General features: G+C 48.3%; 1 protein-coding gene and 1 pseudogene across 2 annotated transcripts in view; both read right to left on the reverse strand.

The window, feature by feature from the left end:
- The window catches only part of ds (dachsous cadherin-related 1), a 210,053-nt gene that overhangs the window by 138,408 nt on the left and 48,537 nt on the right, over positions 1 to 23,108 (reverse strand). For both annotated transcript variants that reach the window (XM_075688004.1, XM_075688005.1), the window contains exon 7: positions 11,574 to 11,993. In XM_075688004.1, the coding sequence (XP_075544119.1) occupies positions 11,574 to 11,993 (420 nt within the window). The remainder of the gene's footprint in view (positions 1 to 11,573; positions 11,994 to 23,108) is intronic.
- LOC142577632 (uncharacterized) lies at positions 18,041 to 19,429 on the reverse strand (annotated as a pseudogene).

A 23,108-nucleotide genomic window follows, 5' to 3' on the forward strand; every position in this document is an offset into this window, starting at 1 on the left:
TTCATTTCGCGCTGGTTGGTTCAGAATAACATTCAAGGTTAAGTGACATATACAGGGAAGTGATATCATAAGAAGCCAACAAACACTGACACCAAAGACAACGTAGGGGAAATTACTTGTGCTTAATAAATGAAATAACCCTGGGAGTGTCAGCCAGCGCCACCACTCACAGACCTTGGCAGCGGATGTGGCACATCCTTTCTGCCACAGGCGTAATGAAAATGCGATCTTTTTAGGGTGAAGGCAACCGGTCAATCAAGCCATACATAACACAGTTCCCTTTAATGCAGTATTATCAAGAAAAAAATGTTGCTAGAAATGAATGAGTGCTAATATATATGTAGGTGGACAAATAAAAGTAGGACCAATTGCAATGCATGCTCACTGACCTGGAGAGGCAAAGCAGAAGAGTGGGTCTAAAAATTAATCTGCAGAAAACTAAAGTAATGTTTAACAGTCTCGGAAGAGAACAGCAATTTACAATAGGCAGCGAGGCAGTGGAAGTCGTAAGGGAATACATCTACTTAGGGCAGGTAGTGACGGTGGATCCGGATCATGAGACGGAAATAATCAGAAGAATAAGAATGGGCTGGGGTGCGTTTGGCAGGCATTCTCAGATCATGAACAGCAGGTTGCCATTATCCCTCAAGAGAAAAGTGTATAATAGCTGTGTCTTACCAGTACTCACCTACAGGGCAGAAACCTGGAGGCTTACGAAAAGGGTTCTACTTAAAATGAGGACGACACAGCGAGCTATGGAAAGAAGAATGATAGGTGTAACGTTAAGGGATAAGAAAAGAGCAGATTGGGTGAGGGAACAAACGCGAGTTAATGACATCTTAGTTGAAATCAAGAAAAAGAAATGGGCATGGGCAGGACACGTAATGAGGAGGGAAGATAACCGATGGTCATTAAGGGTTACGGACTGGATCCCAAGGGAAGGGAAGCGTAGCAGGGGGCGGCAGAAAGTTAGGTGGGCGGATGAGATTAAGAAGTTTGCAGGCACGGCATGGCCACAATTAGTACATGACCGGGGTTGTTGGAGAAGTATGGGAGAGGCCTTTGCCCTGCAGTGGGCGTAACCAGGCTGATGATGATGATGATGATGATGAAATAAAAGTAGAACCGAATACAAGTATAATTAACATAATAATATGACAGGCTCAGTGATTATACAAAATTTAACAGTGCAAGCACACATTAGCACAATTTCTTATCGTACAATGTTAGCTACTATGTTTATAAATGCACCATGACTTTCAATTCAGAAAGGCGATTTCATGTTCTAGGTATACATGGCAAATAAAGGACCCTGTTAACTTGAAGTTGTAAATACTGTAAAAAATTTCAACATAAGCGACCTGAGTATGCTATTCCACTGCTGAAGTGGGGATCACACATGCCCTATGACTTGATTTGTGATTATAACCGAACCTAACAGACGATTTGAAATTATATGGAAGTTGGCGGCCCTAAAATGCTACCTTCTAAAGAAAACTCACCAACAGTCGAGCGTTCCGAAAAACGAACGCCGCGGAGATCGTATTTATTGATTACGACATGTTTCGGCAGGCTATTCAAACCTGATGTGCAATTTCGCCATTCAATATATTATTCTAATACTTCACTAACAGTCGAGCGCAAACTTATTGCAAGAAGTTTTGCATGTTGCATTGTCATAATAAGTAACATCAAGGAGAGAACATGTGACGAAGCGCACAAAAAAGAGCACCTCATATGTTGATAATGATGAATACATACTAAACATCAGTTTAGTACATGTAGTATGTAGACGAGGGTCCCAAAATCAACGGACGAGAAAGATGAAAAGGGAGCCGAGAAAGATGAAAAGGGAGCCTCATGGCTAGCATTATTGCGAATGCCCCGTCTATTTGTGTTTTTTCACGCTATTTCATAGTTGCGCAGCTCATACCCCCCTCCTCCCGAAACATGTAAAGAATGACGGGATCTGAAATACAGCCTTATTAGCTATAGTGTCCCGTTCATGTGTTGTTTTGCCCAATACCATACATGTCGAGAAAGTGTGACAAAGAACATTGTTATATGCATCCGTTATCGTCGCTTTTCTGTACCGCAATTTATTGTAGCGAGTTTTCACGTCCATGAAGTAAGCTAGGAATGTAATTGAGTGAAAACATTACATACATCACATATCAATAGAGAAGACAAACGCCTGCTTTAGCAATTAAAGCCTTCACATAAAAAAAAATATGAAGAAAGCAGTAATAGTGAAATTTGCTCTACAAGAATGCGCCTTTTTGATGAGATACCTTCAAATTTTCGACGAGAACAGCATCCGCTCATGAACGGCAGACAAAAGCGCATGTGCGCGCTTTTGCCCACGGCCTACATGTCACACGGAACAAGACAGTGCTGGCCACGCAATGCGAGAGTGCGCTGAGTTACCACTTTCCCTCATGTCTACTATTTACCCTATCCTCCTGCTGGCCGATGTTTAGCTGTCAGCCATCCGCACTGTCAGGCCAGCAAGACTACCCTCTGCCTTTTCTTTTCACAACCCCGAATAAAATCCACGTCTTGTCATCTACACGTGGCAAGTGCGTCGGGACGGTCAGGAAGACAGCCGCAAAGACAGGGAAAGGAGAAAAAGAACACAGGACACGGACGCATTCGTCTTTCTGGGCATGTCTCATTGTCGCGGGGACACTGAGGTCGACAGACTACCCTGCTTTTCTTTTGTGTCGTGTTCCTTCACGCTACTGAGATTCCTAATAGACACTAATCAACTGGCACTGCAAAGGCAACCTGCAGTAACTTCGTGGTCAGAAGGAATTTGTCATACTACTGGTTCAGTTGTATTCCTAGTGTCACGTAGGAGTGACGGTAAAGAAAACAGTCGCAAAACTGTGAATGACGAAACGTACTTTATTGGGCAAACCTGTGCCCAGAAAAGCAAGTTGCACTCGAAGCACAACGATAGCGGCGAACACGGTCGGCGATCGGCGAAATCTGATCAGCGGCGAAACGCGTCGGGTTTTACAGTCGAACCCGGCTATATCGAACTCGCAAAAAAACGCCTATCAGTTCGATATAGAGCATAATTCGATATAAGCCTGCTAAATAATTGGATGTCATAAAAGCACGTACCATTTATAAAATCACTTTATTGATTAAACTAGCTTAGTTTCGCACGAAATAGTCCTGCATTTCCTTCTGCTTTGGCAATTTCGCTGCCTGCGACGCACGCACTTTTCTACATTAAGGAGTCGGAGCAGCTGAGGCCGCAATTTTCCGCATTCGCGCAGAAGCACCGGACTAGTGCGAGCGCACCAATCGCTTCGGAGGATGTGGGCCAAGGACCGTCGTTGCTTTCCTCATTGTGCCCACTTTCACTTGTGCTCGGTACAATGTTGGCAATGTAGTCTTCGTTTTCGGGCTCTCCCGTGGTCGCGACACATCATTTGCGCTCACAAACTCATCCACTGTTGATTCGTCAACAGCTTCCGGAAATTCTGACAGTTCGCTCCAAACTTCGGCAACACTGGCAACGGCTTCGTCGCATTATTCAGAATTTACGGTCATCACTGAGCACGCGGAAATCGGCACGGCTGAAGCAATTTCAGATTAACCACTCGTACACGGCCGTGCGTACGGGTCGGGCGCCACGGGCACTGGGTCGCGAGTTTGGACGCTTTAGCCCTAATCTCCCCCTTATTCTTCAAGATCGTGCCGAGAGTGCTCCTCGGAATGTTGTGCTCTGCGGGGACATCAGACTTCTCACCGCGTTCGACACGATTTATGATTGCGAGCTTCACGACGAAAGGCAAATTCTTCCGCTTCATCACGGCAACACTGCGAGAGAAGGCCTACAAGGCGCACACAAAAACAGCGAGACAAGTCGCACTTTCGCCATCTTGCATGACGAGGGCACAAGAGCATCTGATTGGCTGTCTGAGCAAGCGCTGTGGGCGGGCCAGGATCATTTTTTGCAGGGGGGGTGCCGACGGCTCGTCCGAGGCAGCGCGGTCGGGCGCGGTCACGGTAGGGAGAGCGGTTGGATGGAGCCGCGCAGCCGGGTTTTCTCCGCCACTGCGAGGGAAAGCCAACTTCCGGGGGCACTTTCCGCCGCTTGACGTTCGATATATCAGGTGTCGCTGCTATTTTTGTTCGATGTAAGCGTAATTTTTGCGATATATACTCATTGTAACTATATCGTGTCTAGAAATTGTTCGATATATAGAATAATTCGATGTAAACGGGTTCGATATAGTCGGGTTCGACTGTATACATGAGTCATCAAAGCTTCCAGAGTAATCCCTGCTGCCTGCGTGTCTTCCAGAAAGCACTAGACAATTAATGTCGCTCATACAATCAGATTTCATGAGCGTCGGTGACAACAGACAATGGATAGAAGCATCAGTAACATTGGAGAAACTTCCGATACATGCAGGTGTGTCCTGCGCCGAGCGATAACGCTGTGCTGCATGGGCAAAGAGCATTTCTTCATGGATGGATGTTATGAGCGTCCCCTTTGGAACGGGGCGGTGGGTTGCGCCACCAAGCTCTTGCTACTATGCTGCCTAATATCCTACCTGGGTTAACCAATGAAAAAAGAAAAGGAAAAAAAAAACACTATGAACTACCACGTCCAAATTTTCTGATCTCCTATTGCGAACTGTGTTTTTGTACGTCTCCGTCTTTTGTCGTTTCCCTACTTTTCTTCCACCAATCCTCCAATCGCCTCTTACTAATGTCTATTGCGGACCTGTTTGCTTTACCACTGCTCCCGCTGAACCCAAGGGCTTCAAGGAGGCCAGTGGTGCCTAAATTGACTGCTGGGTAGACGTCTTCACATTCTAATAAAATATGCTCCGTCGTTTCCCTAGCTTTACCGCAGCAAGCACATGCTTCTTCTTCCTTCTTATATTTCGCTTTATAGGTGCATGTTCTAAGGCATCTCGATCTCGCTTCGAAAAGTAATGAGCTTCCCTTTGAGTTATCATAAATGGTTTCTTTCCTGATTTCGTTTTTTCCTCTTAAGTAGTTACTCATGGCAGGTTTCTTTTCCATTGCCGCCACCCATGAGATTAATTCAGCCTCTCTGACTTTCCGCTTGACCTTCTTTGTTGCTGTGTTGCCCACCCCACAGGCCGCATACTTGCTGGTAAGCTTCCTAGTTCTTTTCCTCCACTGTGAATCAATGTTTTGCCTGTACAGATACCTGAACACTCTCCCAGCCCATTTACTTTCTTCCATATTCCTCAGCCGTTCTTCATACTCAATTTTACTGCGAGCTTCCCTCACTTCAAAACTAGTCCAGCCCATATCCCCCTGCACAGCTTCATTTGTAGTCTTCCCGTGAGCGCCCAATGCGAGGCGACCCACTGACCTTTGGTTCCCGTCGAGCCCTGATTGTACCCCTGATTTAAAGCAAACAACCGCATTTCCAAAAGTAAGTCCTGGAACCATTACCCCTTTCCACATACCTCGGATGACCTCGTACCTATTGTATCCCCATAGCGCTCTGTGCTTCATTATGGCTGCATTTCTCTTCCCCTTGACTGTTATGGTTTTTTCCTGTGTTTTCATATATCCATTGCCTTCGTTTATCCATATACCAAGGTATTTATATTCTGTTACCCGAGGTATTTCTTGGCCCTGTATCTCCACTGTCTGTGCACTGTTTTCGTTGAATACCATAACCCCTGATTTTCTAACACTAAATTTCAAACCTAAATTGTTGCCTTCCTGTCCACAGATATTAGCCAGACGTTGCAAATCACTTTGCTTGTTAGCGAGCAACACAATGTCGTCCGCATAAAATAAACCTGGGAGTTGCTGCTCTATTACTGTACCTGCCTGTTTGTATGAGAGATTAAACCCGATATTACTTCCTTCTAGCACCCTCTCCATCCTCACCATGTACATCATAAACAGCAGTGGGGATAAAGGGCACCCGTGCCTCAGTCCCTTGTTGATTTGAACTTTCTCCACGCTTCTCATCCCTTCCCATTCAACGCAATTTCTTCAGTCATGACTGAGTGGCGCCGCCTGGTGGGCGAATATAAACTACTCGCAAGATGGCTGACATAGTACCACCACCTTAAAGGCCAACTGCAATGAAATTTCATACGGGCTAAATTGTCTATAAATGCTTAGCATATACTATCTGTGTAATCTTGGCAAAGCTGCATAGCTGGTAACTGTCTTATTTTCTTAATAGCAGCCTTTAAATAGCACCTAAGCAGACAATGCACGTACCTGGCGATGAGCGGTAGCGATCTGGATATGGTAAATGTTTCAGAATTTGCTGTTCACGACTGCTGATCTCTCAGTTGCACCCAGGCGCATCACTCGCTCAACATTTACAAGTTGATGGGTGTCTTTCTCGGTGCGCTTTCTCATTGAGCACATTATTTGAGCTGTTGCAAGAATGCCTACGTGTTGCATGGCAATCAGGTGCTTGAACACATACTCGAAAATGAGCGATGGCTGTGCAGTACACAACGCTGTGTAGAGGAAGGCCGAACACATCTTTCCTGTCCCAACTTTCAGAGCACAAGCGTACATCATGCCATAGCCGGCAAGTGCAATGCAGACCTGCCAACACGTACCAAGCGCGTGAACTGCACCTCAATGCACAAGCCACATTTCATGAGCACAGTTACTTACCCATGCAAGATCTGCTTGCCAAACACATTCTCTGGATGACTATAACTTACTATAAGCCATGATAGCACATGAAAAGCAAAGGCAAGTTGCATTCAGGGGCAATATTCTCGAGCAATCATTTCCGGTAGTGCATCAACTTCGAGACATTTAGCACGTCTCTACATCGGAGTTGTCGAGGTAGACGAACGAAAGCATTTTTTCTCACAGTGCCACAAACAATGTCGGAAGGAACAACTTGCTGCATTCGTTATGAAGGAGAATGCGGCGCGGCAGCCATGGTATAGATGTGGTGGCAAACCATGCAGGAATGCGATGCCGCCAGAGCGAAATAGGTGAAACTTCTGGCCGTAATTTTACACACACTTTGCGCCAAGCCTACGGCCAGGCAGAGGGTGCACCCGACTAGCCCAGCCGTGCTGAGCCTTAGCTGCTCCTCATCTTTTACTACAGATGGCAGTAGTTGTCTGATCGGTCGACAAGTCCAGTGTTTCTAGCATGCTAGGCCGCAGCCAGTGAAGTCAGGTGCGTCATGCCAGAGACGCTAAGATTGCTATTAAAATTTTACCCTGCACGTTAAATGTGACCCACAGCAGTGTGACAAACAGTTGTTGCCGTTGCACAAACACAGAAGCGCATGGCGAGCAAGCACTTTGTCGTTTGTCGAAGATGCAAACTCAAAATGTTCACTTCAGTGAAACCAAACTGTATACAGTTGCCTACAGATTTTCGGGACTCCAAGAATTTGGACTTGATGGATATTCTGGGCTTCATAAATGCACCATCAGAGTTTCCATTGAGTTTATGCATCTCCACGACCAATTTTTCAGACAGGTTTAGGCCCAAAAGTTCGTTTCTCCAGACTAAATCACTCGTTTCGAGCCACGATACCATGCAGGATTTTCTGCAAGCTTGGCCAGGCTTGGCTTCCAGTGGCCCACTCTATAGCCTCCAAGATTGGGAGGTGCATGCTATCAACAGAGAGAGCGTGCCATCTTCCCACTTTTCCTTCGCTGACAAAACGTTTGCTTCAGGGGACGGGACTTTCTTTCTTTTTTAGTCAGCACTATATCATAATCACTAGGAGCGGGATTCCGAAACAACCAGCGAGACTATTTTTTGGTCCCCACGAGGTCCGCAACTGTATAGGCCAGCATGCTGCTGGTCAGCTAAGGTAGCGCGCAATGAAGCCTGCTCGAGTGACTCTGGCGTGAGATAGGACCTGTTATATTCTTGGACCAGCCAAGCTAGACTGCAGAGCACCCAATTTTCGACGACATAGCGTAACTGCACTGCGCATGGATCGCTTCCGCGTTTATCTGGGCCTTTAGCTTGGCCACCCCAATGCACTCTTCTTCGAGCAGAGGCAGAACGCAGAATACTGTGCATTAAAAGAACATCGTAGGTGCGCAACAGCGTGGGCACAGCACAAGCAGCAGCCAGCAGAGTATACTAACTCTGTGGCTAGCAGACGTGTGGAACTTGTTTGCTGATACAAGGGAATGGCATGCAAGCAAAGGAAGCTGATGACCTGAGCGCTGGTTCTCTACAGCTTAAATAGTAAGTCACTTCCGGCGAGTGGTAATGGCGGTGTTTTTTTTTTTTTCAGTTTTGGTATCAAAAACATTGTATTTCTGCGAGTGTTTTGGGAAGCATCCACTCATATTCCAAGCGTAATATTTTTTACATAGGCACATTATCTGAAATAGGGCTTCTTATTTTTATGCAGTCTAGAATTTCACTGCAGCCAGCCTTTAAGTACACGCTGTTTTGGCACTATCTAAATAAAGGGGGAGGGACGTGATAGGATCAGTTGTCGTTCCGGCAGATAGGAGGCACCGCAGTTTTAAGGAAATAAATACAGTGCACATGGACCCGGCTTGGCAAGTGTGAAACCTGCCCACTGTGTGCGCTGTTGTCAGTCTGTCAACCAGACTGCAGTTATCACAGTTGCTTTCTCTCCCCAGACTTTGTTCTGTGCAGCACTAAGTGCAAGAGGCTCGCTTCACCAGGAGTGGATAACTCTGGGAGTCGAGTGACATCAGGGCCTCTCTTGCAGGAGACTGCGCAGGCGCAGGGCACATGCCATGGTTAGTTGACGCCATTAAACAAAAGTTGCTGTTTACACGAAATTCTGCTTTCCCTTTTCAGCGATATTGCAGCTGCAGACAAATTGTGGAAATCTTTGGGTAGTGATTTCTCACAGGTATTGCAGTACAGATTTTAAGATATCTAGACTCTGGTGCAAAAGCTTTTGAAATACAGCCGCCGACTGATTTTTCGGACTCCAAAAATTCGGACATGCTCGATTATTTGGTCTGCTTTGCGGCACCGCCATTTTCCCCATAGACCATAATGTATAAGAACTGACGAAAGTTTGGACACCTTGCAACTTCTCATCGGATTTTTAGGACACTCCTTGAGCCAACTCGATCGAGAGCACTATGCACCCACTCTGACCAGTGCATGGTTCGACTTGCTGAACGCCATTTTTGTTTTGAACGGAGCCTCCTTGCTGCCCCAGGAAGTGGCGCTACTGCAAATCCCCACTCATCATCGTCATTTCTGCCTGGTTCGTGGCTACAGCAGTTCTGGTCTCAGCTTAGTAAGCCATATCAAGACAACCCAGCAGCTGATTTGTTTCTTTCTTCGTGCACGACGCTGCGAGTAGGCAACGTTTTTCACTTGTGTGACTGGTGTCGGCGTGATGGCGTAGTGATGTTTGCTTTGTGTGCTGTGTCGACGTTGCAGTGATGCAACGTGGCATACGGAAACATCGCGTCAAGTGTCTAATGGCGCTGGCAATGCCCGCGCAGACTGCGCTGGGGAATGCCGGCAAGCGGGTGCCAGGAGGCCTAGGATTTGTCGCCTTCCGATGTTCTCCCTACTGACGCCAAAAATGTTCTGCCGAGACCTGTGCAGTGGTTGCATTGCGATTACGGACACCGTCTCATTTGACAGTTTCACAGGTGCTGACACTGCTGTACTGACATGCGCAGAACTCGATGACGGCGAGATCATTCGTCATTCGTTTCTGCTGCACCGCCGGACGACGACTCCAAGTTGGAAGATGACGCACCATGTGCCATGCTGCCGTTGCATGCGGAGCGTGTACAGGCAGTGACTGTGCTTTCAGCCGCCTAGAGTGACCATACAACCCTCTCCGTGATTCAGGCTTATCTGATTGCACGTATACGGAACAGCGTGCAATGGCGCATTCACGATTTCTTGAAGCCTACTGCCGAACCCGAATAAGTGCGTGGAAATAAAGGATTTCTTTTTTTTTTTTTCCTTAATCTGCTTTTCCAGACACCTGTTTATTCAGACATTTCCGCAGTCCCCGTGAGGTTTGATCAGCGACTGTAAGGGATGAAAAACACATGAAGTTGACACCAGGATGGGAAAAACTGCAATGAAATTTCAGTCTGGCTAAATATTATTGTGCAGCTAAACCTTGATATAACTAAGCCAGTAAAATCAGCAATTTGCTTCGTTATATCAAAATTTTGTTACATTGAAATTCGACCTATTATGCAAATAAGTACAGCTGCCAATGAATATTTCTTATGCGGAAGGGGCCGCCATATTTGTCTAGTTATCAGGCATCCACAAAAAGCAAATCTGAATTGAGAATTTGTTGAATTTCAGAGTCGACAATGAAACATATGGTTTCATGCCGTGTCGACTATCTCTTCACATCAGCAGCAAGAGGCGAAGCCAGCCATGCTTTCGTGTCCACTCAGCCCCCGCTAGAAAACTAGACATGTGACAACCAAAAGGCAAGCGGCCAATGCATGCACAGAGCCAGAACAGAACTACTGCTTGCCGCAACTGCTGTGGACAAAACCATGGTCGCTATTCCCCCAATCATGGATGGCAATGCACCCACTGAGTCAAAACGAAACTGCCGTTTGCAGTATCCACTGCGTGCGATATTACGGTCATTATCGACATGATCATGAATGGCGACCACATTGTTCTGAAAGCAAGCGGCCGATGCACGCAATCATGGATGGCAACTACGCAATTACGAAGGCATGCAGTTAATGTGGTGTTATTTGTGCCTGTAAACACGAGAATAAAGGTTATAAAGGCACAATAAGGCATGAAGCGTCCCAGCGTTCCATTAATTAACTGGTTTTTGGTTTCAATTAAATGCTACTGCCATTTTTGCTCTCTTGCGACGCTTCGTGCTCGCCGCGAGTTATGTAAATTAACAGACATCCAGCTAAATACCTCTGAATTAACAAAAACAATTTTATTAAGTCCAGACTCATGAGGGCCGAATAAACGAAGCATTATTGAACTGGTTTTAACAATACTCAGACATACCAATGAGCAGCTGCCATGGTGAACATTCGTTTGTACTCTATGGTAATATAAACAGCTTACTACAATGCTCCCATGCCGCACTATTGACTATAACAACTAAATCTGACTAGTGGGTGAATGTGCATAAAATGAATGCGAAATCCAACAGAAGAAATACAATGAGAGCTGCTTCGCCACATCCACCTCTATGCTGCACACTCCACATGGCGCACCTTCGTCGCCCATCTCTCGTCTCCCTTCACCCTCTTGCTGATGTCGGTGGGGTGGAAGGGAGATGGGAGAAGCAACTTGAACAGTGTAGACTCTTCAAAGTCTCAAATCAAGACTGCTCTAATGCAAGAATTTGATAAAAGCCTTTAGGACATTGCACAAGGGTTCGGCCAAAGTCCCAGTAGAACCTTTCCAGAATAGGGTTGATTGATGAATTTGCACAAATGTTGTGTCAATGGGTGTTTTTGTGCAACATTGGTATAATAAAATTCCTAGTGCAACACTGGCACACAGTGAAAAATTAGAAACATGACGCAAGTAAACGTAGTTACTTCTCTATAGACCTTAATTACTTGCAGCACCCTCAGTTGGTGTCTTACCTGCAGGAAATGCGAGTTGGCTGGCAGGGACTCGAGCACATTGACACTGTACACAGGCCGGTCGAACACTGGGGGATTGTCATTGACATCCTGCACCTCAATGAGCAATGTCATAGAGGCTGACTGCACTGGGGTGCCCCCATCTGCTGCGCCCAACACGAGGTGCAAGCGAGGCTGCGTCTCGTAGTCCAGTGGCCGAAGTAGGGCCAGTCGCCCCGACCGAGGCCCGAGTTCAAAGAGACCTGGGGGTGCCTCGAGCAGCGAGTAGCGTACCGCGCCATTTCGCCCTGCATCAGCATCGTGCGCCTGTGCCACGTATGTTGCTGTACCAACGGCCACATTCTCAGGCAAGCTCAGCTTGAGCACTGCACTCTCGAAGCGTGGCGCATTGTCGTTGACATCCCAGATTGTCACGTTCACCTGCATGTACCGGTCTCTCAACATGGGCACACGAGAAATGCCATCACATGTGTGTCACAGAAATGACACAACTCGAGATCACTGTATAAATCGAAACACAAGTAGAGCTAGTTTTATGAAAAACAAGACTAAGGAATAAGACTAATCTTATTCACAGGTTTTTAGCTGAATGTTAGTCATTGTCTGGCAACCTATGGTGTGCATGCTGGCAAGCGCTTAGCCAAAACTGCATCCATATCCAAACGTGATTGCTGGCATTTTTTTTTCTTGTTTTTGTCGCTGTGTCTTCTTGTGTTTGCTCTTCCGATCAACTTCATGTGTGATTTGTCTGATGAGCGATGAGTAGCGCAGGTAGAGACTTCACCAAATTAATGGCAAATGGCCGCTCAGCGCCAGTTTAGGGTCTCTGAATAAAGCATATGATATTGGTGGCCACCAAAAGGAAACCTTTCAGTGTGCAACCCACATAAAACGTAACTTCGTGGGCATCACGCAATGCACCCAGAGCTTCAGGACACACTTACAGACTTCATGCGGGAGCTCCATGCACGTTCGATAGCAGTCAGTTTGCTGCAAACCTGCAGCGCCATTGTGAACTTAAACCCATTGTGTCAATCTTTTTATTTCTCTTTTTTCTTTCTTCAATGTAAGGGGTCGACCTATATTCCCAGAACCTATACTCCAATTTATAAGGTAGTTTGTCTTTAAAAGCATGAACTGGGCTTACCAACACAAAGGTTGCAACTGAGAGCCAACTACAGGTGGCTGTTCACTACCCCGTCTTGCTTGAATAGGACCACACCTATAACATTAGAACTTGACACATGAAACATGAAAGATGAAATATGTGTGTATGCCCACGGCCAAATCTGCTTGTTTAAAAGTGGTCTACACATTGTTTTTTCACCTTCAATGTTTGTTTCAGGATAAATAATTCTGCACAGCATTGTTTTTTCACCTTCAATGTTTGTTTCAGGATAAATAATTCTGCACAGCATGTAACCATATCACAAAGGTAAGCCCAAAGATTTCTGCAAGTACATGCGACAGCAGTCAACGACCAATTTTTCTGGTGGCCGATATTTCGGATATGCCCAATAATTCTAACGCCTTCAGGGCATCACCACAAACTAATATATAAGGACGTCTGAAATTTCGGATGCTGAAACCATTTTCAGTCCAATTTTCCATGCTTTTTGCTGTGACTGCAAGTTTGAAACAACATTAATAGAAGCCAATAGTGCCACTATTTTGACTATCTCGCACTGTCAAACCAGCGTCCTTGCATGCCAATCCTGGAAACGCTAGTCCAAGCTGCTTTGTCATTCGCTACCAAGCTTTCAGCTGTTTGGTTCCATGCTTTTCATTGAAATAATTTGCCACTGTTGGCAATGCCGTCGACTCCACCTATGTCATTCTCGCAGACAGCTTTGAAGTGTTGTGGGGTCTCTCACACCCGTACTCTTGGGACAAAGGAACGACAACACAGTAGTGCAAACAATCACAAGGGCATTTATTGCACCTTTCATAAATCAATGCCTGCTAGCCGAGTTGCTATCCACAAAACATGCCGATGGGCGCGCGACAAATCTAGAAGTCTGACTCACCGCGACCGGAAGCGAGCGAATATGTTCGCCCCATGCTGGATCCCAACGCCTGGTCGTTCGCGCGTACAGTCACGTGAATCGTGGCGCGTTCGAAGGCGGCCACGCGAGGCGGTCTCGCAGAATCATGGGTCGCAGCGCGCGCGCGCGGGACGTCCCCGCCGCGCGCCGACCCGCCGGGGAAGAGGGTCGCTGCACGACCGTCCCGCTTGCTGTCTCGAACCCAACAGCCCGAGCGCCTTGTCTCCCGACGCCCGAGTAACCCCGCAGCGGCGCGACGCTCGCGCCATCTCTCGCACCGCGCTTGTACCACCCGACCGCCGCGGGCGCCAGGCCACGCGGCGGGCGAAGCCGCCCTGCAGGAGACGAGCCATGCGGGAAAACTAGATCTCAGGGGAGGCGTGAGAGTCACGCATCCCCACAGTGTGTAATGTTGTGCCATTACCACCAGCCCGGAATCGGAATCTACAAGATGCAGAATTTATCCTGCGAACGCCCTTTGGACAAACCCGGGGCTGCGCCGAAAGGCACAGCACCCTAATTCTCCCTTGACAAGTTGTGGGGTTGCGTGACTCTCACGCCTCCCCTGAGATCTAGTTTTCCCGCATGGCTCGTCTCCTGCAGGGCGGCTTCGCCCGCCGCGTGGCCTGGCGCCCGCGGCGGTCGGGTGGTACAAGCGCGGTGCGAGAGATGGCGCGAGCGTCGCGCCGCTGCGGGGTTACTCGGGCGTCGGGAGACAAGGCGCTCGGGCTGTTGGGTTGGAGACAGGAAGCGGGACGGCCGTGCCGCACGTGCAGCGACCCTCTTGCCCGGCGGGTCGGCGCGCGGCGGGGACGTATCCCGCGTGCGCGCCGACCCATGCTTCTGCGAGACCGCCTCGCGTGGCCGCCCTCGAACGCGCCACGATTCGCGTGACTGTACGCGCGAACGACCAGGCGTTGGGATCCAGCATGGGGCGAACATATTCGCTCGCTTCCGGTCGCGGTGAGTCAGACTTCTAGATTTGTCCCGCGCCCATCGGCATGTTTTGTGGATAGCAACTCGGCTAGCAGGCACTTATCTATGAAAGGCCCAATAAATGCCCTTGTGATTGTTTGCACTACTGTGTTGTTCCTTTGTCCCAAGAGTACGGGAGGAGAGACCCCACATCTGGCGCCCAACGTGGGACTCTTGGGGCATCGGACGATAGTTTTAACAGTTTGCTTCGTTCGAGACCTTTGTTTGAACCGAAGCGTAGGCCTAGCGTGGATTTTGATCGCTAGCGTCGGCGGCGTGCTTTCTTGAGCGAGGTGATGGTAGCAGTAGTGTGTTTGAACATGTCAACATGCTAAGCCTTTTCGCAAGTGTTTTTTTTTTTAATGGCATTCGTCGGTACGAGAGCCACGTGGTCTGCATCCTGGGAGAGCGAGGCTGAGCGCCCGCAGAGCAGTGGCAAGCCTGAAGCGAGTGAGTACGGAAGCCTCGTGGGTGATCCGAATTTCTTATGTAAATAGCTTCTTCTATCTCTTTGACTCGGATGAAGTCGCGGCTCTGGGAGCCGGGTGGCCGCGGGCCACGGGTGCCACTACGGGCTGACTAGTATTGCGGCCTGGCACCGGGCGCTCCGACACCGTCTGGGACGGTGGGCGCCGTCAACTCGGATGCTTTGTGCACCGAGCGGAGTAGGACCACCTCACAGAGCTAACGTCTCCTCGCGGCTGCCTGTTTTGCGCTCATTTTGGGTGTTGTTTTTGGATGCCGGTTGTTGTCAGGGTAGCGACGATTTAGGCCTAAGGCTTTACGAAGCTGCCTGTCGCACGTGGAGGGACACAACCTGCTGGACCGTGGCGTTGAGGTGTTGCAATTCGCTTCCCTCATGCTATTTAGCCTCGCACGAATTGAAATTACTCGTTCGACTCAAGAAAGCGAGCTTCGTTCACGTGAACTTAGCATCTGAGTAGCTGCCCGATCTTTTGCTAGCCGAGTTGAACATCGTACCACGTGGGCGATGCGCATGCATAATTCCTCTCCCTTGCACTACTTTAGTGTTTGCCGAGTGTGTTGAGTTTACGCAGCGTGATTGGAGTCACCCCTGGTTTGCCGTCACCTGCACATCGTCTGCGCTGCTGCCCCGGACTACGACCGAGCCACCCCGGGCGATGGTGATGCTGTGGCCAGTTCGGCGCGGCGACTTCGGCGGCCTCCTGCATCCAGCTCACAACCCCCGGTGGCGGACAAAAGAGCCGGCGGTCACCGACAGCTACGGCGGCTCTTCCCAGCAGGGCGCGTCGGCGCGAGCGACGCTTGTTCGTACCGACTACTGCGTCGTCGTCTCCGGAGTCCTGGCCTGGCATCGTGCCGTCGAGTCTGCAAAGCTGCCGCTGTGACCGGCGGACGCCAGCGGTGCACCCAAGGACAATGTCGGCTCGCATGTTATGGACAGCGTGCGGACATTTCTTCGGCGCGACCACTGTTTAATGTTCTACCTTGTTTGCGAAGCACAGTTTGATGTTAGACCGTGTCACATGTCTCGCTGGAATATGTAGTGATTTAAGGTTGGGGGGATGTGGGGATGCGTGACTCTCACGCCTCCCCTGAGATCTAGTTTTCCCGCATGGCTCGTCTCCTGCAGGGCGGCTTCGCCCGCCGCGTGGCCTGGCGCCCGCGGCGGTCGGGTGGTACAAGCGCGGTGCGAGAGATGGCGCGAGCGTCGCGCCGCTGCGGGGTTGCTCGGGCGTCGGGAGACAAGGCGCTCGGGCTGTTGGGTTGGAGACAGGAAGCGGGACGGCCGTGCCGCACGTGCAGCGACCCTCTTGCCCGGCGGGTCGGCGCGCGGCGGGGACGTATCCCGCGTGCGCGCCGACCCATGCTTCTGCGAGACCGCCTCGCGTGGCCGCCCTCGAACGCGCCACGATTCGCGTGACTGTACGCGCGAACGACCAGGCGTTGGGATCCAGCATGGGGCGAACATATTCGCTCGCTTCCGGTCGCGGTGAGTCAGACTTCTAGATTTGTCGCGCGCCCATCGGCATGTTTTGTGGATAGCAACTCGGCTAGCAGGCACTTATCTATGAAAGGCCCAATAAATGCCCTTGTGATTGTTTGCACTACTGTGTTGTCGTTCCTTTGTCCCAAGAGTACGGGAGGAGAGACCCCACAAAGTCAAGATGCTGAGCCGTCAAGCAGCGGCGTCCTGAGCAGAAGCATCGGCAAGCGACACGTCCAAACGTGCAACAAAGTGCTAGACAGCCCAGCGCCGTATTTCCTTTTGCCTGGAGGTCACCGCGCATGGCAACTTGGAAGCGGGTGGCAAGCGCGGTTGCTGGTTTGACCTCTCGGGCGACCGTCGAGTGCTTGCTTTGTATTGGGCCATTTGAGTAACAATCGTTTCTCAGGGCTTTATAAGTCCCGCCGCCGCCGCCTGGAAAACCGGATCCACCGACCCACCGGGAGCCGAGTGCCACTCTCGAGTGGAGTGAGATGTGTCACGCATTGGAGTCTCGCCGGACGTCGCCGTGCGGGAACAGTCGCGTTTGCTGTGAGCCGATCTTGTCCTGTATAATGACCTGTATATAGTGTATAAAATCCCTTTCGTTATTCTCACCGACGCCTGACTCGGAGTCTTCGCTACCAACGCTCTGTCACGAAACGGGTGACGAGCGCTACGGGACCACCTCAAAGTTGTAATAGTGGTGGCAGCGGTGCAAAGTCGTAACAGTAATTATGCCAGTTCCCAAAAGTCAGCTTTGCCGCAAACAGAGGTGTTACAAGGTCAAGCATGTGCAATGTATTGAGGTGAAGCATACTAAGAATGAAAAATGGCCACTGTCATAGGATACGGTATGTATTCTTTAATTATAAATGCGTGCACTCAACTTCTCCTGTCACAATAAGAGCACCGATACGTCTAATAAGTATACTAGCAGGTCTTGGGAGCTATTTCGGACATGCCTGTGGCGATCTGAGCCCTTGAGGGTAGCAAAAAGCATGCATTCATGTTTTCAGACTACCCGATTTTTCAGACACTTTCATGGCACCTACGGAGCCTCAAAAGTCAGACGTGTGAAAACACATCATATGTATTTTAAAGATCTTCCAAAATGCCTAAGTGATTGGCAGTCACATAGTTATAAACCTCTTTGACTGAACACTTTTCTGATGACCTAGACGTGATGTTCAGTGCATAGCCTCCTATATTTTTTCATGCCCGCCCACTGACGGGAGAAACAAAGCGCACCATCCGTACCGCCTAGTTCATGCGCCCGCCATCAGATCGCGCTGCCTTCCCATACCGTCCCAGAGCAGATGACGCGACGGCGCTGCTTGTGCGCGCGCTCGTGGAGACACGTTTGGCATTCGTATTTGACATAGAACTATAAAATAAAATCGCACGTTGAATTGATGTTTCTAGACAATGTGCATCAGAAGTAAGCAACCTAAAACATGATGTGGAGAGTCAGCCCTTCACCAGAAAGCACCGAACTGTGACATCATACTCCACATTTTGAGGGTTTTTCGGAATAGCAATTTTATTTCAAACACTTTAGCCAAGTCGTGTTTGCCTGTCGCCTTCATTGCAAAATTTGTGAATATTGGGCAAAAAAGACTTTGTCAGCAATAGTTTCAGCAGGTTCTCTTGATATCCTGGTGTCGAGCACATCAAGGTTTTGTGCTCGTGGAGTATTGCAGCCTCCACTCACAGCCTTTTTCAAAGGCTGATTCATGTGCCTTCTTGCGAGAAGAAAGCTGATAAATTTCTCTAATGCATAGAGAACCGCTAAAAGTTGTCCAGATGGGTAGATGAGTTCACCGCTGTCTTGGTGCTTTATCAGCGAGTGCAAGGGCGCCGAGGCGTTTGGCTTTGTTGCACTCCACACAATCGATCTTTTCTTGTACAGCTCTTGCCAAATAGCCGCATACCATAGCCAATGCTGCGACATCTGGAGTAGGAAGCCGAGGCTGTTCTCACTTGAGTTGCTCTGTGAGCTCTCTACATGCATTTGCAGGGAATTCCTTGCTGGTTCCTTCCCGTGTGTTTTTCTGTTGCGGCAGCATTGACAAGCAATCGTTGCCTTCTGCTGCCATTACGTTGCTCCTACTTGATGCCGATGCGATACCAGTCTTCGGAGACTTCTCAATACCTGAGAGAACAGCTTGGGCATCTGTTTGATCATTTGAGCCTGCTGGCTTCCTCAGCCAGCCAAAAAATGACTCGATCGGGTCAGACGACATTTTCCTCCATAAAATAAAGTGAAAGCACATCTCTTCCAGAAGATATCAAACACAGTCAACATTTGAACGAATTGTCAACACCAGGCCTTCGTAAGTTTCCTTGGTTAAGAAGTTCTTCGCCAGGCACTCGCTTTTGAGATCGGCCAGGCAGTCGAGGAAGCTTGTTTCAAGCCAGTTTAGCCGTACATCGCTTGTAGATTCGAACTGCTTGCAGTCGGCATTGTTCTGGTGTATGTGCTGGGTACAATTGCTCATGTGCATGAGCATGAACCAGCGGTGCACGGTGTCCATGAATTCAACCGTCGGTCCCACAACCGCGAAACTTGTGTCGCATGTGTGGCCCGTTTGCTCTTGCAGGAGCTTCAGTGCAGTTTTCACGGCAGGAGACAAAACTTGAACTGCTCTCTTCACGTTCATTTTTTCAATATTTGTGGGAACACAGGTTTTCGTTATAAATCGAACTGGCTCTACAAGGCTGCCTTGCTGCATTTTGTAGAGGCTCTTCAAGTGGTTCGCAGTTATTTCGCCTCCTTTTCAGATGTCACAGGACAAAAACTGTGATCGCACGTTTTTGACCAAGTGGCACTGATTTCGATTCTTTGATTTGGTGTTCCGATAGAATGCGTGGGGCTTCCGTTGAATAGAAGTTGGAATGCTAAGACATTGATCTTGTGGTTGTCGGTGACAATACGCATGACGAAAAATCCTATGTCTTCAACTTCCCTCAGGACGTGTTGCATGAGCGTGTGCAGCTCGCGGCCAGTGCAATTTCTCGTGAAGACGTAGGCCACGGGTATTTTGAACGAAAATGAAAGGCCATTGAGGATGAAGCACAGAAGTGAGTTGGCCAGCAAAGGCTCATTGTTGTTTTCTTATGATACTCCCACCATAGTCTACTTCGCCGATGAAGGCGTCCCTTACTTTATGTTAAAGTAGCCTCTGTTTGACGTGCATTTTGTCCACAAGAAACGAGCACACTCTGGCTTCTGATGAGGGATGAGAAGCAAGCTCGGTCAGCGAGTCCGAGGGAATGCAAGTATGGGGTGCGAGCGCCTCTCACGCAGAGCAGAGGCGTGAATCAAGGAGGATGGGAGAGGGCCACAGACGGTCTCTGCAGCACCATTGCGCGAGCATGAAAAAATATAGGAGGCTATGTTCAGTGATACAATGGATCTCTCCCTCTCCCTTTTGTAAGCAGTGTGACGTCATGGGCCCCGCACAAAGCAAAGTGCGAGAAGTACGCAAAGAGTTGGTGGGCAAAACTTTTCTCTCATGCCATTACAGTAAAATCTCGTTAATTCACAACTCGTTATTTCAAAATTTCGGATAATTCGAAGTAGCAGCTATATGATCCACCCAGAAATGTACTGAAAGCAATATGTATGTAACAGCCCGCTAATTCACCCCAAAAGCAGCACCACCACAGATAATTTGAACTCCGCGCCATCGTGAATGGGGAAAGTGCTAGTGTGTGGGAGGACGTTGGTGATGCTGGCGTCACCGTGCAGGCCCTGCGGCTTTGCTTTTTACATATGCGGCCCTTTGTTTAGGCCTGACTGGAGAGAGACGCGTTTGCACCTGGCCATGGCATGGCCAACGCCTCTGTTGCAGGTCACTTCTCTCCAGTGAGGTTCTGTATAAAGCTCAAGGGCGATAAAATCATAGCTGTGGGCCATATGCCGTATGTGCAAGAGGAAGCGTGCGACAGTGAGCGGGCGGATGGTGGGCAGATTGTTCTAGAAAAACTGGCCACCCTGAGTACGCAATGCCTCATGACCTCGAGCGTACCGGAATCTTGGAAGAATGCTAACATAATCCTAATCCATAAGAGAGGGGACACCAAAGACTTGAAAAATTATAGACCGATCAGCTTACTGTCCGTTGCCTACAAACTATTTACTAAGGTAATCGCAAATAGAATCAGGAACACCTTAGACTTCTGTCAACCAAAGGACCAGGCAGGATTCCGTAAAGGCTACTCAACAATAGACAATATTCACACTGTCAATCAGGTGATAGAGAAATGTGCGGAATATAACCAACCCGTATATATAGCTTTCATTGATTACGAGAAAGCGTTTGATTCTGTCGAAACCACAGCAGTCATGGAGGCATTACGGAATCGGTGTAGACGAGCCGTATGTAAAAATACTGAAAGATATCTACAGCGGCTCCACAGTCACCGTAGTCCTCCATAAAGAAAGCAACAAAATCTCAATAATGAAAGGCATCAAGCAGGGAGATACAATCTCTCCAATGCTATTCACAGCGTGTTTATAGGAGATATTCAGAGACCTGGATTGGGAAGAATTGAGGATAAGAGTTAATGGAGAATACCTTAGTAACTTGCGATTCGCTGGGGATATTGCCTTGCTTAGTAACTCAGGGGACCAATTGCAATACATGCTCACTGACCTGGAGAGGCAAAGCAGAAGAGTGGGTCTAAAAATTAATCTGCAGAGAACTAAAGTAATGTTTAACAGTCTCGGAAGAGAACAGCAATTTACAATAGGTAGCGATCCACTGGAAGTGGTAAGGGAATACATCTACTTAGGGCAGGTAGTAACCGTGGATCCGGATCATGAGACGGAAATAATCAGAAGAATAAGAATGGGCTGGGGTGCATTTGGCAGGCATTCCCAGATCATGAACAGCAGGTTGCCATTATCTTTCAAGAGAAAAGTGTATAATAGCTGTGTCTTACCAGTACTCACCTACGGGGCAGAAACCTGGAGGCTTACGAAAAGGGTTCTACTTAAATTGAGGACGACGCAACGAGCTATGGAAAGAAGAATGACAGGTGTAACGTTAAGGGATAAGAAAAGAGTAGATTGGGTGAGGGAGCAAACGCGAGTTAATGACATCTTAGTTGAAATCAAGAAAAGGAAATGGGCATCGGCAGGACATGTAATGAGGAGGGAAGGTAACCGATGGTCATTAAAGGTTACGGACTGGATTCCAAGGGAAGGGAAGGGTAGCAGGGGGCAGCAGAAAGTTAGGTGGGCAGATGAGATTAAGAAGTTTGCAGGGACGACATGGCCACAATTAGTACATGACCAGGGTAGTTGGAGAAGTATGGGAAAGGCCTTTGCCCTGCAGTGGGCGTAACCAGGCTGATGATGATGATTATGATGATGATGATGAGTGAGCAGGCAAACGCGCATGAGGAAGGTGAAGTGGATGCTCGTCCTCTCTTGTCGCACGCGAGGCACGGGGGTGAGGCAGAAGGGGGGGGTCTTCTTTGGCGGCTGCTGCTTACTGCGTGGCCATGCGAGCACGACCTACTGCACGCCAGACCTGCACAGATCTCCCCGCTTCAGCATGCTTGGTCGATTTCGCCCCTTTTGCTGCTAGGGACAGAACGTATGAGCAGAGTGGTGCTAGTTGTATCCTGTTCACTGTCGTCTGCTTCTGCAATTTGTTCAGTGCTCGTGCTGCCATTTCAGCAGGCATAAAGCGCTTGTATTAACATTAAATGAATAAATTCACAAATATAAAATGAAAACAGAAATTTTTGAGTGCTTTGCATTTGAACAGTGAAAGTAGAAGAGGAGGAGCTGTGCAAGAAATGTAAACAACGAGCATAAGTGGCAGATGCAATGCTAGATCGACAGCAATAATTTCCCTTTCCTAGCCTCCATAAGAGACTGGAAAAATTGTTTTAAAAGATTCATACGATAATCCAGCTTTTTTGAGTTGATTACAGATAGCCTAATGTCGTAGATGACATTAGGATTTACTGCTGTGTGCCGTAGTGAAAGGCAGATGATCTGGAAAAAGTATTCAGGAGTAAGTCCTCCGCCTGACATGTGCAATAGGTTGATCGAGTCTGTTTCAAGGAAAGCTGAGCATATCTTGTTTTTAATGTCGTTGGATGTCTAGCTGAGTAGAAAGCTTGCAAAAGTGATCCCAGTGCTTTAAAATGTGCTGCACTGCACGCCTTAAATTATGCCACGGAACTCTTTTCAAACTGTAAAGCTAGCTTTTCTGCGTGGTACAGTTTAAGAATAACAGTGGTGCCAAGGATACGTACGCAGTGAAGCTGTGTGCGTGATTCTCTTTCCGAGCTCACGACACATTCACAGACAACTTTTAAGAGTTAAAATGAGTGGTAATCATTCTGTCGTTGAACATTAGGGTAATTTCAAGTTCCTAAAGAGCGCAGAAATGAATTTTACAACGTATACAATGAAACTGTTGTGTACTTTACTAACTATACAATGTGACTTATAATAATCTGCGAGATCTGCACAGTTTGCTCCTGCCTGAAAAGGGCAATATATGAGCGGCTATTTAATTC

Source organism: Dermacentor variabilis, chromosome 4, assembly GCF_050947875.1.
Source record: "Dermacentor variabilis isolate Ectoservices chromosome 4, ASM5094787v1, whole genome shotgun sequence".
Classification (NCBI taxonomy): Eukaryota; Metazoa; Arthropoda; class Arachnida; order Ixodida; family Ixodidae; genus Dermacentor; species Dermacentor variabilis.